Below are 16,831 nucleotides of genomic sequence, written 5' to 3'. Positions count from 1 at the left end.
TCTTGTCATGAAACTTGAACCAGGACAATTATGTGTTAAATATAGATTCAACGTTTTTTCTGTCGCCTCATAATTTCTAAAAATATTATTTTCGTCCCTCTCGTCTCAAAGGAATTAATTTCATTCAAAGCGAACGATTACTTGGCTGTTATCAACTAATGATGTATTTGTATCGAATTATACGTACCAGCTGGAAATGTCCGTGTAATTGGAAAGTTTGTAAAAGTAAAAAAGAATACTCGTTAAATATAATAATATTATACATATATCGTTGGACGTTTTACGAAGAGAATATTTAAGATAAAGAAAAAGGAAGAATCGGCTATTTTCCTTTTGTATTCTTTGCTCAAATTTTCCTTAAAAATAAAAATTACATTACAGCGACGAATAAAGATAACACGCGAGACAATTATGTGACAAACGCGATGATAATAATAATTCTAGCGGTGCCGCGGTGGCCGTCGAACTGGGTAACAATTACATACAAGTGTAGGTATATTTAACATAATATAATGTTCACTCGTGTATCCCGGTGAACGTGAAGGTATATAAATGAGAGACACAATCTATGGCAATTTATATTAAAGTGATAATATAATTCGATGCGTAATACGATCCACATTATTACGACGACGAAACGTTCGGGGTGGAAAAATGACAAGTCGAGGTGAAATAAAAATAATAATAATAATAACAACACTGTGATCGTACATAGATGAAAAATTGCAGGAATAAAAATCGATTAGTTTACCGAAAAGTTGTTTAAAAAGTGCATGAGTTTCCCTTTTTTGAATATTGATCTTTACTTTTTTTCTGCTCCGTCACAACGTATGTACATATATATATATATATACATACACATTATGTGCGCTTCGGTGAATTTTCCGTGGTAACGTTGATTAATTAAACAGTAATTATAATCTCGCAGCTTCAGCGAACAGTCTAAACTCTACACAGAATATTACACGGTGATAATTAGGCACGGATCGATAGAAAAAATCTGCGTTCACGTGCATGGTGGTGATTCGAGAGAAATCATCTGTGTTGTTTTTGAATAATTTTTAAGTAAAAAACAAACTTTTTACCACGTCAATCGGATGGAAAATAAATATCAACGATAAGGTCACATGTTACGGACATAAGCGCATGTTATTTATTTCACCTTAGGTGCAACTGTGGAATGTGTAACTTTGAAAAAAAAAAAAGAAAAAAGAAAAAAAAACTTCGCGTTTTTTGAATCACCCCGACACACAGACTGCGTGAATAAAATTACAGATCCGCGCTTGATCGGCGGATATATTTTATACTTTTACCATTTTCATTTTCATTTTTTACATCACCGACAATAACGTATATTTAAACGTATTCCGACAGTACGGAAAACAAATGTGTGATATCAAATGTACAGAGGATGAAAACTCCAGGATATATATATATATATATATAACCTGCCGTATGTATATACATATACATGTATACACCAACGCATAGCGTAACGATTATCGTTACGGGGTAGGAAAAAAAAAAAAAAATAAATAAAAAAAAATTGACCGAAAGATAGAGCACATGAACGTATAGCTGGGTACGCTGCGTGAATATACGCGGTAGAAGTTTTATCGCCCGTGAACACGATGCGATAAAATCGAGAAAAATAACAGGTACAGACGACAGTTCTTTCCTCGATGTCTCCCTCTACTAGAATCCGAATTTTACTGTGCATATTATACACCTATGGATTTTATAGCTCAACGATATTTTTATAAATACGTAAGAAAAAGAAAAAGAAAAAAAAAAAAAAAACGCAAATTCAACTCGTGCATATATAACTTACTGTAACGCATCATCGACTGCATTGACACTTACCTGAAACAGACAAGGATAAAATAATAGATCAGTGAAAGTTGCAGGCTGCACTCGAATGGCATAATTATACGGATATTTGATGTTTCTGATTATTTCCTGATAGATATGGACGTCATTTTTGATTTACGTAACCTCTTTTTAACGGGTACATATTGTACTGAATTTCTAGCAAACTGCGGAACTTCACGAATTATTCACAGGGACTTTCCAACTCTCGCAATTTTCCGTGGTAAACAAGTTGTTTTTATTTTTAAGTTTTTATTTATAGTTTTTTTTTCTTTTTTTTTTTTCATGCATAGTATTTTATTGTTGGATGTATAGATAGATATTCATCCTGGCGAACTACGTTACGTTGATAAATGGGATAACAGTACAACAGAGTGAAAAATAGGTCTGCCTAATAGTCGCGTTTAATACAGCGTGAAACGATGAGAAAGGAAGACGGAAGAGATAGATGAAATAGGAGTAAGAGGGGGAAAAAGAACGCAAAACGGAAGGAATCCGATGTCATGGAATTTCGTCCTGATCTCTGATTTCAAAAACTTTTATACGATTTGCGACAATTGATCCGATCGTAATCGGAAATTCATGTAAATTTTTGGGAAAATCAAAAGGGGTAAACTTTATTTTTTTCTTTCTCGATATTTCGTCGATTTCACGATACGACGGTTAATTTTATTCCGAAGCAACTGTTCATCACAAATTCACCTCGAATCGGATATTACCTCATTGTTTTTTTTTTTTTTTTCTGGTTAGGTAATGAATAGAACATTGCCATTTGTTAATAACAATCAATATCGTTGAAACGTTGTGAAATAAAATCCGCGACGATTCCAATACGATGAAAAAACGAAAGTCTTCCAGTGAATTTCTTTTCTGAATTGATTTAATATTTTTTGCTTCGACAGCTGCGAGATTTCAACTGCGATAACAAAATTCAGCGCGCACAAAAGTGGTTTTTAAATTCGAATAATTCTGTTATCTTTCGTAACACTAAAACGCCTAACTCCGGATGACTGTATTAATGAAATACTGTACAGAAATTGATTAGATCCGTAAATTAGGTGTCACAGTTGCCGCAATTTTCCAAGTGAAGAACAACTCCGAGAAGACGGAACGGATTAAAATCGAATGAAGCTCGAAAGTAGATACAATGTACAAAGTCTCGGAGTAAAACTGAGGGGATTAGATACGATTGGCAAGTTTCTGGCTTTCCTCGACAACATGACACGAGGTAGCTCGAGGGCCGTGGAGAGTTTTCCGAACGATAGACGTTGCCGAGGGGCTGAAAAAGAAAGAAAGAAAGAAAAGAAAGACAACAAAAGCAGGAGAAATCTGAGCGAAGTGATACCAAGAGAGTATACCGTATGAGATACTTTTTTTGGCGAGAGTAAAACAGAAGGAACATGAATAAAAGAAATTTATAAAGAGTCCCGCGTGTCGTTAAAGTTGCTCGTGTCATGTTTCGTAAATACACATCGGAAACCGAAAACGCCAAGTGAAATGTTGATACGTGCCAACTCTGATACGATTCGTGCGAATAATCACACTGAGAAAAATTTCGCACGCGTACTTTCCGTCATCCCTCGGCAGCGTGTAACTATACTTTGTCTAGAAAAGCGTGGGTGTATCTAGGTAAAAGGCACTCGACTGATAAGTGGAAATGCATGAGATGAAGCACGGAATAGCTTCTTGCAAGCTTCTGCGTGCAATGACAGAATAAAGCATCTTTTTTTTTGTCCGCCCCGAGAATTGGCTATAAAAGGTGTTGATTGAATCATTAGAAAAACTTCAATCATTTTATAAATCTCTCTTTCTTTTCTTTTCTTCTGATTTTTTTTTATTAAACGCAACAGATCGATGTAAAATTTGGTATAAATTTTATAATTTTCACTTTTCTTAAACATACAGGTCAAAGCTCCTTGGAGGAAAAGGAATTAAATAGCGGTTTGGGGGGGGGGATCCAAGTTCCAAAACTTAATGCTTAATTCCGAATTATTCGGTGGCGAAACTTGAAGTAAAGAAATCGAACTCTGAAGAAACAACGAAGTTTCGAGTGGTCGGAAAGCCGACGGCTCAAAGTTCCGAGATGCAAGATTACGAAGATTCAAGTTGAGATGGCGCAAAATTTCGAAAAATAAAGTTTCGATAGAGTAAAGTTCCGGAAGTTGAAATATTACTAGCACAGCGTAGTTTACTCAACGAGAGAGTGTAAAAAGTCAGAAATACCGAAAATACAAAACAAAAAATGATAAAATTGTTGAAATTTCACCAAGGCCAGAAATTCACAAAACATAAAATCTTCGATCATTCGTAATTTCGATGTTGCGGATTTACAATTTCCTCATTATCGCAATTTCGGAATTTTAACGATTCGTCAAAGTTTGATTGCTTCGCTTCAAGTTTCGCCGCAAATAAATTCCGAATTTGGTGTTTTCGGAACTTTTAAAATTCGGTATTTTAACCCGTCCCCGAATATTCGGTGCTTCGTCAATTACTGCGGTGAAAAATAGACGAAAGAAGAGAGTATTTTCTCCGAGACACTCAGAATCGGCTGATCGGTACGAAGAAAATCGAGAAAGCGTCGATATTCAAAAGGATAGGGTGAGCGTATTCTTGGATAAAAGAAAGTCGAACGGATTTGTGGGGGGAGGGGCTTTCCCCCGAGCCGAAGAAAAATGAGATGTCTCCCTAAAGTCGTTAACAAAGTGTAGTATATTTCTCACCCCTGCGTTGCATGGACATCCAGGGTGTAAGGACGCACAGTACGAAAACCATTATCCGCTCGTTCGGAGCATAAAAGACCGTGGTAGATATGTAGGTACGTGAAAGATGGGAGAGAGTATTACATGGTCTTTAAGTGCGGAGATAGAGATAGAGATAGATAGATAGAGAGTGAGTGAGTGTGAGAGAGAGAAAGAGAGAGAGGGGTTGGGGGGGGGGGGGGGGGGGGGAGTGCAGCGAAATACTTTGATTAGACGATAATTCTCAAGTTTAATATAGTGCACAAGTAACCAAGGTGGCATTTTTAAAGGCGTTAAATTTACACCTGCAACGTGTATTAGTACACATATATGTATATACGATAATGTTTTATCTTTGCGATTATATATAGGTATATGTGACAAGGAATAACAAAGTGAAATAATTATAAGAATTGATACATGACGAAACACTTGAAAGTTTATGAATATTCATGAAATATTCATACTGGTTATGCGCAATACTGTAATATAATCAGAGGAAGTAGAAGAAGCTTTTAAAGAACGTGATACGCTGTAATATTTTTGACGAAAATAAGAAAATGCTTCTTTATTACAAATTTAAAATAATGTCGGTTATCATTTTCTCGTTCAAACATCATCGATTCGTACGCGTAACTACTTTCATAATCGATTTATGCTTTTTTTCATAGTGTCGAGTTCACGGGTATCCAAGTGTGCAAATATGCGTGGAGGTCAAAACTTGGAAGGGTCGATATTTCGAAAATTTCAAACATGCGAAAATAAAATAACGAAAGATGAATTGTTGGAAATCTTGATTTTCGAAAGTGTCATTGATCGGAATTTAAAGGTGCAGGAAAATTTCATAACGCAAGAGTGCGTACTTCGTGAATCAATAAAAACAACCAAAAAAAAAAGAATTCAATATTTACTTATAAACCTTTGTTTCTTTTTATCAATATTACTTCTTACACCCTGTATAAGTACGGAACGAAACGAAAGACGGGAGACTAGAGCTAGGCGTTTAAGCACGAAGGCATGAACCCGCACATATCTCAAGTTATTACAAGGAAGATTCTCTTCCCTGTCTACACGTTATATCAACGACAGTTTTCTGCCGTATATCGTTTGGCCGCCTAAACCAACCTTGTAGGTACACCCCGTGCGATTTGATATCTCTGTTTACTCAAACCGCAACCCCAGCACGCGTTTATCGTCGATGAGAAACACAAGAGCTTGTAACTAGTTTATACTGCACGCTTCTTTGCTAAACGAGCCTGAATTAGCCGATAAAGACGTTTGACTTGGCTTAATCGGATGAAAGTTTGCTGGTAAAAGCTAAACAAGTTTTATTGTATTCGCTTTAAAAAATGACTCGCCATCCAATTTTCCAAGGTTCCTAAAAATTTGATCGATCAATGATAAGCCGTTAAGCTAAGAATAAAAATTAACGTCCGTCAAATCGTGATAATTGTTCGAATGAACTTTTCAAATTCATTTACTAAGCTCCGCATATTAAAAAATGTAGTTAGTATATTATTCAACGATATTAAAATTGGTTCAAAAACTTCTCTAATTATAAGTGACAAATAACTATTTATTTGGTATTTTTCTTCCAAGTTCGAATCCAAAAGGTGAAAAATTCATTCGCTTATTGATTTTTCACATTTTCACGTTTGGCCGGTTAAAACTAGCTGATCAGCTGTTTTTGACTATTTTTTCTTTAGCCAGTTAACTTTCAGCTAATTATCCAAGTTACTGTCTCGGCTGGCTGAGCTGAGGTTAATTATTGTAAGATCGGAGAATTGCGGGTGAAAATTCAGGACGAATAAAAATTGGCAGGACGATATTTTCCCGCTTGGTATTCCCCTCGAAATTATCTCTCTCTCTCTATGCGTATAACAAGTTATATAATTAACCACGCCGCAGAGAAGATCGGCAAGCGTCTCCCGCTGTTCGGTTGACAAGGGATGAAAATTGATGCGAAACAGCCCCGGAAGTCGCCCGTATCCAATTACCGATTGTCATTCGTCTATACACAGCTCGACCCCGAAACTTGGTAAGGAGGTGTGAGAAACAGTGTCGGTTTCGAGAAGCAGAACTGGAGGAAGATGAGGCGGTAATTAATGGACCACCGTCGAAAACCACGTGGAATTCGTTCCTGACGCAATCAGAGTCCCAAAAGCGCCGTTAGATAACGGTGCAATTATTCCTACTTTACAAAATACGTGTAATAACGGAGCATTCTATGAGAACTCGATCAAGATGCTGCGTCGATGTCTCAGATTAGCTTCATAATATTTTGTATCAAAGAACGTCCGATTGTCGAATGTATCCAATTATATAATGCGTTAATAAATTGGAATGCGCCAAATTTCAAAGTACTTTGCGATTGAAACTGTCAATTTGTTACACAACTTTTTACAATGTACATATATATTTTAATAATTGCCTCGATTTTCACCAAATTTCGAGTAAACGTGTCTTATACTTGGACGCGGAAAGTTACGTATAAACTGATAAATGAAGAAGTAATTTTTTTTTTTCAAGCTTGTACCAAAGAAAATTCTCAATTTTCGCATTTTTCGCGTGCATACGTGTAACGCATGAAATACGAGTGTAAGCGTAGGATATATTTCTCTGTAATGTGTCCATCAATCCAGAGAGCCTCTCTTCGTCCTCCGACTCGAGGAAACTTTTAGCCATCCTCCTATACACTCGCGGATTTTCCCGGAGAAGCTAAAAGAAACACTTTGACATATATCTACGTGTTATATAATCTGTACGCGATATTCCGCAGCTGATAATTAATTTACTCCAATAAAATCTGCAGACAAGATGTGTCTTCGTATATTTACGATTCAAACTTACTCGAAACTTCACCGAGTTTATACCGTAGAAGAAAAACCATATTAGGGTGTCTCATACAGAAATTTTTATTTATTTTTTCATCTTCCAAACAGGTTCAAAAGTTCGATTTACGTATAAAAATACGCCTGTTAAAATTTGAACTCTTAATATTAACATTGAGAGGTTACGCGTCGCAATTTTCTATTTTCCTTAAGAATAACATGGGAAAATTGGTTTTAGTTTCATTAAATTTTTATAACTAACGATGCGTCGGACCGAGAATTCACAGACACATTTTTGTAGAGATTTGAACGCCCTTTAAAAAAGGTATCTTGTTATTTTCTGATAAATTTACTCGTTCGATAGTTATTCAAGGTCAAGTTATTTGAGGACCTTATCCTTCATAAATCTACTCTTTTAATATTATCTACTACTTCCACTATTTAAGAACCTTAAATAACTTTTGAAAGAGTAGATATATCATAAAATGATAAAAAGAACTTTTCTGAAGAGCGTTCGATTCTTTACAAAAATATGACTGTGAATTTTCGAGGAAAAACTATTTTTCCCACCTTATTCCTATCGAAATTAGAAAAATGCGATGCGCGACATCTTAACGTTAATATTAAGAGCTCGAATTTCGACAGGCGTATTTTTATACCCGAATGAAACTTTTGAACCTGTTAGGAGGCAAAGAAATATATATTTTTTGAAACACCCTAATATATATACACACAGACATGAACAAGGGGTAGAAAATCGATGAGTGAAATACCGTGATTAAAAATTATAATGTACTTCCTTGATATTTACATATATGCGTAACATTCTGACGATCCGGTAAAATTTACTTTTTCATGATTTGCAGCATGCTTTGAATAACATCTTCAATTATAATTCAACACGCAGAAAGCGGAATTCAGTTTCCAGACATTATAATCAACTGGGTACTCTCCTCGGTATTCGCAGTCAAGTATTTCACCTGCCGTAAATGCAAACAGAGAATTCCTAGGATGGTCTAGGCTGATAATATATACTATACATTATGTAGTAGAGCGCAATTACGAGGATACCAGCGCATGAGTGCAACGAACGAACGAACGAATGAATGGAGGGACAAACGAGCGAACGCGTAAATAGAACTTGATGGCATTTGTGGAATTGCGCGAAGCCTGCGGCAGGGATTGGAATTAGGAAGGCAAACATTCAGTTTGTCAAACACTAACTCGGCCTGTAAGCTTTGCCATTCCTGCACTTGATCGCATTTCGCGGTGGAATTAACATGCGCGAATCTATATATTAGCGATTTATTTTCCACCTGATCTTAGCACAAAACAAAAAAAAAAAATGGAAGCGTATCGTAAGAATTCCAACGTAACAGCGACGAGGTGGGTAAAAGGAACTCAAGTATCAGTGTGATTCACGATTCGAAATCGATTGATCGATTTATCTGGTTTATATTTATTTTTTATTTTTTTATTTTTTATCTTTATTTTAGGACAAGTCATTCATATCATAAATCTCAGATGACGCGGGTATAATTTCAATTTCGAGAAACAGAATGCCGCGGAAGACTTTGCAAGCTCTCCGCGAAGTTCGAAGTCGGAAATTGAATGAGAATGTTCGCGCTACAATGAAGCTGATGAACCATAGGCGGAATCTATATCAGTCTATTCCAACTCCATTGGCAAGAATATATATTCAAAGAGATACGGAGTGCCACTCAACGATGCAAAGTACCATGTAACCGCTAAGATGGGTAGGGGTGAAAAACCAGAATTGCCGATTGACAGAAGGACCAGAATAACGAATATTCGTAGTGTAGAGAATTAAAAAGTTAGAAAATCGAAATGTAGAAAGGCCAAGACACAGAAGAACAAGATCGAGAATATTAACAATACGATTCTACATTATCGAGAGAAATTCTGACGATTGTAAAGTTTGGCATTTTATGTTCCGACATTTCTATTCTTTTTCTTTTTCATACTTAAACTTTCAATATCTTTGAATTCTATAGATTGACTTTTCACTTGTTTGAAAATTCGCTACCGCGGTCCTTCGATTTTCGATCTTCCTGTATTTTTGCCTGTATGTACTGACAAGAATATAGGTACGTTCAAAGCGAATCGGAGGTGGCTCTCAGCGATGCAAAGTAGCAGAACCGCCAAGATTTCGGCTTTGAGCTTCCACCCTTAGCTACGTCTCTCTGTAATAACAATAAGAGACCCTAATACGCGATACAACGCGAGAATATCTCCATCCTCGGGTTTCTCACCATAGAAACTACCCGACGAAGTATCAACCCAAGTTACAAGTTTATACGCACACATCCGTACACCTACATTGCATACCCGCGTATACTCGAGTAAATGCGAAAATCACTCGACTCGGAAGCTTGTGTCTTACCGACCGCGAATAGAGTATGAGAATTGTTTGACCAAGAATATCACTGACCGTTTGCCAATTGGATCGTAGAAGAGGAATTCCATTAAGCTAAAATTACAACAATCACTCCAGTCGGTGCAATTAGACCGATCAATACCCAGCGCATGATTGATTGTAAGGGTAACGAGGGTGTTTCAAGGGTTGAAAATCCATCCTGCGTAAGGGGTTGAAGCTCCGGAGACAACTGCTTCATACAGTAGTCCGGATGACGAAGGTACTTGTGAATTGGGTTAATCATTTCCGGTTTTTACGTGAATTAAGATTCTTCGCGAGGAGTCGAGCAGCTTCGGGAGTGGATCTTCCTCTTCGGTTCGGAACAATGTTAACCGGATTCAACCCTCGACCCGCAAAGTTTCTCTCGACGACAAGTTTCCCAGACCTATATCACGTACCCACCATTCGATACCGGCGACTCGGCAGCAGCAGCAGCAGCAGCAACACTGTAACGGAATAACCTCACCACCCACCGAGTTGTAGCTAACAGAGTTTTCCCTAACTGGATTCCAGCGTTTCACTTCCGGCTAGTTTGGATTAAAACCTACCGCAGGACTTGCGTTAAAATTCGAATGGATGGATAACGTGGTTGTTGCAAGAACCGCGAGTGAAAGAAGCGAGAATCTCTCCAAGTAACGGACAACTTTAATTTCTTTCCTTAACTTCAGCTTTATGTCGAGCATTAAAGTTGATCCCGAGTCTTGCGCGATGTAAAGTTAACAATATCGTTTACTCTCCAAACCGAACTTCCGGTTCGCGTATAGCTGACACCGAGCACGTGAATTCGTAGCCGAGGCTACGTCGGGCTGATGAATGTTTCAACAGAATCGACGACGTCTGTAGATCCATCCGCGAAACGTTCTCACATCTGGTATGTAATGTCAACCCAGCCGTCGTCCTCGCGTGGATAACACGACCAGAGCCGTATTATTCATACACGTCTGGATTCCCGATACAGGATGTAGGATAGGATAGAAACCGAGGAACAAAGCCGCGGGGTGTGTTACGTGAATACGATAAGGCTCGAGGAGAGTCGTGTACCTATTTCTAACACCGAGTGCAAAATGGAACCGCGACACGACAAGATTCGAGAGGTTTTCCAAGTTTTCCTGAAGCTACGCCGCGAGGCTAAGAAGATCCAAAGGTATAAAAAAGTTTCCAAGTATTCGCCGATTGTATATAAAGACTTGGAAATGGATGCAAGATCCGTGTACGTATAACTGCGAATCGCGAGCGATTGGCGTTAGCTTGCATCATCGAAGGAAGGACGTTAGGAGTAAGCACTTGGAAGTATTCTATGTCGAGCTGAAACTCGAGGACCCCCTCCTTTCCCTTTTCCACTTTTCCCCTACCAGTTTTCACCACCGAATGGAATGGAATGGAATGGAATGGAATGGAATGGAAGTTGTTACAGGGACAATCTCGAAGACATCGCCGTATCCAGGCTAGATTATGGGGCGAAAGCGTCGAGCGAATGCTAACGACTCGAGCAACAAGTACCTACATCTGTAATCCGAACGTTCAGCTTCGCGTTCCGCACCGCAAGCGGTTATATAAGCTCATGATCGCGTAGAAAAGGATTCAGGCGCGAGGATCACGTTACCGGATTTCAATTCTTCCCAATCATCTTTGGTTCAAGGATTTTTATGATCGATATAACGGTCAATTTTAGCCGTAGGGGAGTAATTATCTTACTATTAGCTAATCGAATTCTCTCAGACTTATTTCTGGAATGTGATTTCATTGGCGCAAATAACATTTACGTACTGTGAAATGAAAGAAGAATTGAACTAAACATAACGTCCCAGCAAGTTCACTTTTTACATTTATGTTATTTTTTACATTTTCGTCAGTGAATATGACACAATTTAAACAAAAAATTCTAACATTCAAGTTGTCATATCAACATTCAATTTGTATTTTTCACTATTTTGTTTTACTCGGTAACACATTAAAAAATGGTTAAATTAAGCCAAAAATTTTAACGAACCTACCGGGACATTTTTTTTTCCTAACCGTGTACGGCTGAAAATTTTTCAAATGATTTTTTCTAACTTTTGATTCAGAAACTGAAGCAATTCATCCTTGATTAAGCTTTGTTGGCCCAAAACAACTCTTTTTGTTTTGGATACACAATCTTTTTTCGGTACTGTATATCACGCGTTAATATATATATATATATATATATATATACCTGCTCAATACGGTAAAAGTCCCACTTTTCGAACTATTAATTATATACATACATACACAATATACTGGCTTGGTATATAAGAATAGCATGGAATTACATAAAACGAACGTAACCTTTGACCGGTTTACATCGTTGAACTCATAAAAGAGTTTTACCCTTATATACATGCATACTTATAGATTATCGATGCGGAATATACTATATATGTACATAAAGGGTACACATAATGAGATATAATTGAGACGAGAATATTAAACTTCGTATAATATGTAAGCTCCGAAGTGGAATGGAGAGGCAGAGAAAACCGTGGTTGCTTTTTTCCTCTTTCTTTCTCTTTCTCTCTTTTTCTCCCCTGTTTTCGTCGCGCGCACCCTAGCAGTTCAGAAAAACTATTAATCTTTTATTGAGTCTTGCCGAGACGGAGTCGAGCCGTGCGGTTTGAGGGTTGAAAATCAGGTACGTCACGTCGCGAAATAGCCGAGGGTGAGAGAAAACGTTACCTATATATAGTAAGAAAAGATGGGGGGGGGAGAACATAAATAAGAATAGCTGGCTATACTTTGTTCTTTAAATCGAGAAAATAACGTAATTGAATTTCAGATTAAGAAAAGCAATTCCGAAGAAAGAAAGAAAGAAAAACACCGAACGACAGAATTTGACGAGAAGTCAGAGAGAGAGAGAGAGAGAAAGAGAAAAAAAAAAAACAACTTACAAACGGACAGAAAAAATAACATTTTAAAAACTTGCCAACCTCTTCGAATTTTCTAAACTTTCACCGACTATCCGACAGTTGGAATTATATTTTGGATTCAAACATACGTCAAGCTTTTTAAACTTGTAAAGAAATTGATGTCGCAAAATTTTCCCACCCTGGTAGCTTAAAAATTTCAATGATTTTCCACCGCCGTTTCAAGGTTCAAACAAGTCCCTGAAATTTCTCGCGGGTCATCCGGAGCCCCGTTTCAGTTTCAGTTCTTTTGCGGCCGGCAGAAGGGTGTCTGAATTATCGAGGATTAGCGAATCCCTCGGGATCGGTGTTCGAATGATCCCCGCGTGTTTTATCAACATCGTCATTCGTCGAAGCGACGAGAAGAAGACTTGGTCGCGTGGTAGACTCGGGTGTATATCGATCCTCCTCTTATACGGAAGGTAGCAGGGGTCGCTATATTTGGAACGCGAAGAGAGAACTGAACCCTCTCTTTTTGCCTCCTCCATTTCTTCGCTCTCTCTCTCTCTCTATCTATCTCTTTGTCTCTTTTCACTTCCCCGGTGCCCTTAAGCTGTTTACGAGACCACGCGGCCGCGAAGGGGAAACAAAAAATTCAGAAACAAGAAGGAGAAGAAGAAGGAGAAAGAAAAAAGACAACAAGCATTTTTTCCCCTCATTATACAATCCGGCATTAATCGACCACCCACATATCCAACAGAGGAATAAATGTACAATACATCCCTCTAAACCGAGAACTGTCGACGTCTGTATTTTATATAAACTACGTTTACAGTAAAAGAAGGTAAAGAAGAGGAAAAAAAAACTCCAGCCCGATTTTTTGTCTAATACAGAACAGAAAAATTGATCCAAAATCGAGAAATTAAGAATCAAATACCGTCGATTTGTAACTCCTTGCAAATGATGGAACAAATTATAGAATCAAAATTTCAGTATACATATTAAAAATAAAACGCGACAGCAATAAATTGTCTGTAAATTACAGTCAACCTTAAACATACGTATAATATCATTGAACTGAAACTAAATGGATTAAAAATTAACAAAGTTACTAGTCCTCGGGAAAATGTCGATAAACCTGATTCAAATACGAATTTTTGTCGAATTTTATTTGTGTTTTGTGTATTCAAATAAAATGTTATTCGTTAAATAATAATACGTCAGACTTATTTCGATAATCGATAATAAATTCTGTATCGAAAAGTATATATATATTTTTTTTTTAATCTCGACGTAAAGCGTTGCATTTTTGAAACGGTAATTATTTCTCATAGACTGAAGAAAATGAAAAAAAGAGTATGGAAAAAAATAAAGAAAAATTAAATAAGAATTTTCTTTGCCGTGTTTCGTTTTCCTTCCTCTTTTGATTTCGTGTAATTTTTTTTATTTTTTCTTCTTTTTCCTTTCTCTTTTCTTATTTTTTTTTTTCACCTCTCATACAACGTTTACAAACGAGCGACTTTGTCGTCGTCGTCGTCGTCAAGAAGAGATAAAAGAAGGGGCCTTGCCAAGCAAACGAATGTTGTTATTTCGTTACACTCTGTATTGTTTCTTGCTTCTCTCTGCCTCCCTTTCCCTCGTAGCCCTTTCTCACGTTTCAATTCCTAACGAGAAGGTGGAAGCATCTCTTACATATTCAAAGTTAAGGAGGAGAAAAAAAAAAAAAAATTATACTTTTCTGAAAACGCAACGCTGGTGTAAGTGTTGCATGTAATATTATAACGTGTAGGTACCTACGGCACAGCTTTTACCTCTTACGTAGGTACGTACCTACGTAAAGCCAGGAAGAGGATAACGAAGACTCGAGTATACCCGCAGCGAAACAACAACCATATATATATGTATATATATATATATGAAAGATATAAGCAACTCCTGGAAGAGAAGAGAAGCCTTGAGGGAAAAACTAAGCACATCCTCGAGAGGTACGGAAAATTGTACATACATATATATGTATATAAATATATAGGTATATGTATATATATATATATATATTTATATATATACAATGCGTAATGATGAAAGGTATAACAATAACAAAGACGATGATGATAACTATAACGAATCTCAGCTAGAAGATACGCCACGGGAGGAATACGCGTGTAAGAAGAATCTGCGACGAGCCGGAAGAAATAGAAGGGTGGGTGGGAGGAAGGAAGGAAGGAAGGAAAGAAATAAAAAAAAAGGTCGAGTAAGAACGGAAACAAGGAAGAAAGAGAGCGGGAACGAAAATATAATGATAAATAAGAGGGAAGGAAAGTATCTGCTCGGGGTTCCGTTGGATATTCGATTACATTTGTAAATATATATGTATATATATATATATAAGTATACCTATACGTGTTTATATAAAGGATGGAAGGCGTACGATGTACGTATATGAGGGTGATCCTAAAGAAGGTAAATTTTGAATTGTGAATATCTCACCCCCCAAGTAGGCTCCAAATAATTCAAAAATAATTCCCTGATCTCAGATTTTTTCGGAAAGATTTTTTCTTCTTCTAAGAAAAATTCTTCTACGTTCTTTCTTCTTTCTAAGATCGGAAAATTTTTTCAGGTTATTATCCCACCTTCAAGCAGTGCCCTAAAGAGGGTTGATTTTCCAATTTAAACCCTTTTTAAGGGAACGGTAAATCTGCCAAACGGAATTCGATGAAATTTGAAATTGTCGGGATTTCCTGGGTCGCTGATTACGAATCTGGATTCGAAATTTTGAAATTGAAAAGAACGGATCCAATATAGTGATACCAAGCGACTCTTGGGATGTTTGCTCGCCGTTTTTATTTTCGAAATTTCGAGTTCATTGTCAGATTCGTAATCGGCGATCTAGAAAACCCCCACAATATCAAATCTCATCGAAATCCGTTTGGCAGACTTCCGATTTCCTTGAAAAGGGTTGAATGGGGAAATCGACCCTCTGGCGGTGCACGGGTTAACGGTAAAATACAAATCTGAAGAAAATAGAGAATTTTTTTTTGAATTACTCGGAGCCAATTTAAGGGGTGAAACAGTCGAATTTTAAAAATGACCTTTGAAGGACCACCCTAGTATATTTTTATACATACATATACATATATATATATATATTTTTGCAAACTTTTTCCGCTTTGTCCGCAGGAATTTTCGAAAACACCCTAAATAAGGACCACCCTAGTATTCAAGTTGATCAATTTGCCGTCGTGTATAATATCAGGGACATGGGGGGCGTAAAGGTTGCGATAACGACTCGTGGAAAAATATACGCGTAGTTGTACCCATGAACAACAGATTTATGTGAAAAAAGAATTTTTTGCGTGCATGGGGACAACTCAAAAACATAATGACCGAAGTAGTCTGAAAATCCCATTTTATTCAAATGAAAAACAAAACGAGCTTAGAGGCACGTCTTCTAATTGGACTATAGTGCTCCGTTTTCGCACACATTTTTTTTTTTTTACTTGTTTCGAACGTATCTAGGGGGCGCACTTGTCGAAATTCGTCAACACCCCAAATAAGGACCACCCTAATATATATATATATATATATATGTCACGCAGCTGACGTTTACAGTAACATTTTTCATCCGCGATCATTTCTTTTTCATTTTTTTTCCCCTCACCACAACCGATTACAAATTTGGAGTCTGAAGTCTCGTTTCTCGTGTATCTACAACTGCGGAAGAAAAAAAAAAAAAATGTTACGTTTCTTCTTCATTGCGATCGAAAGCAGCGCGAGTTATGTTTTTTTTTCTTTCCTTCTTTTTTTTTTCTTCTTCAAGGAAAGACTGACGATTGCCACTTATCGATCCTAATCGTGGATTTTTTTTTCCCCTACTCTTTCCGTCATTATCCGAGCATTTTTGTTTCTTTTTTTTTCTACCCGCGATTCAGATTGAGACTCTCGAAATCTTTCGTATGTAAGGAACTTTGACAATGGGCACAATGCGAGTGGTGCGGTTTTTTTATTTCTTTTATTTTATTTCATTTTTTTCATCCCTCTCGTTCTCCTTCTCTTTATTCCACGACTCCATTGTATCCGCTACGTTCGCTTTGCAGA

At 37.2% G+C, this 16,831-nt stretch overlaps 1 protein-coding gene across 8 annotated transcripts in view; it reads right to left on the bottom strand.

Annotated features, from left to right (window-relative positions):
* The window catches only part of LOC124183687, a 164,479-nt gene that overhangs the window by 129,990 nt on the left and 17,658 nt on the right, over window positions 1-16,831 (bottom strand). For 6 of the 8 annotated variants that reach the window (XM_046572491.1, XM_046572496.1, XM_046572492.1 and 3 more), the window contains exon 6: window positions 188-190. The exons of the other annotated variants lie outside the window; for them this stretch is intronic. In XM_046572491.1, the coding sequence (XP_046428447.1) occupies window positions 188-190 (3 nt within the window). The remainder of the gene's footprint in view (window positions 1-187; window positions 191-16,831) is intronic. 8 annotated transcript variants of the gene reach the window in all.

The sequence above is a fragment of the Neodiprion fabricii genome, chromosome 5 (genome assembly GCF_021155785.1).
Source record: "Neodiprion fabricii isolate iyNeoFabr1 chromosome 5, iyNeoFabr1.1, whole genome shotgun sequence".
In the NCBI taxonomy this organism is placed as follows: domain Eukaryota; kingdom Metazoa; phylum Arthropoda; class Insecta; order Hymenoptera; family Diprionidae; genus Neodiprion; species Neodiprion fabricii.
The sequence above is the reverse complement of the archived record's forward strand: the minus strand, read 5'-3'. Positions and strand labels throughout refer to the sequence as shown.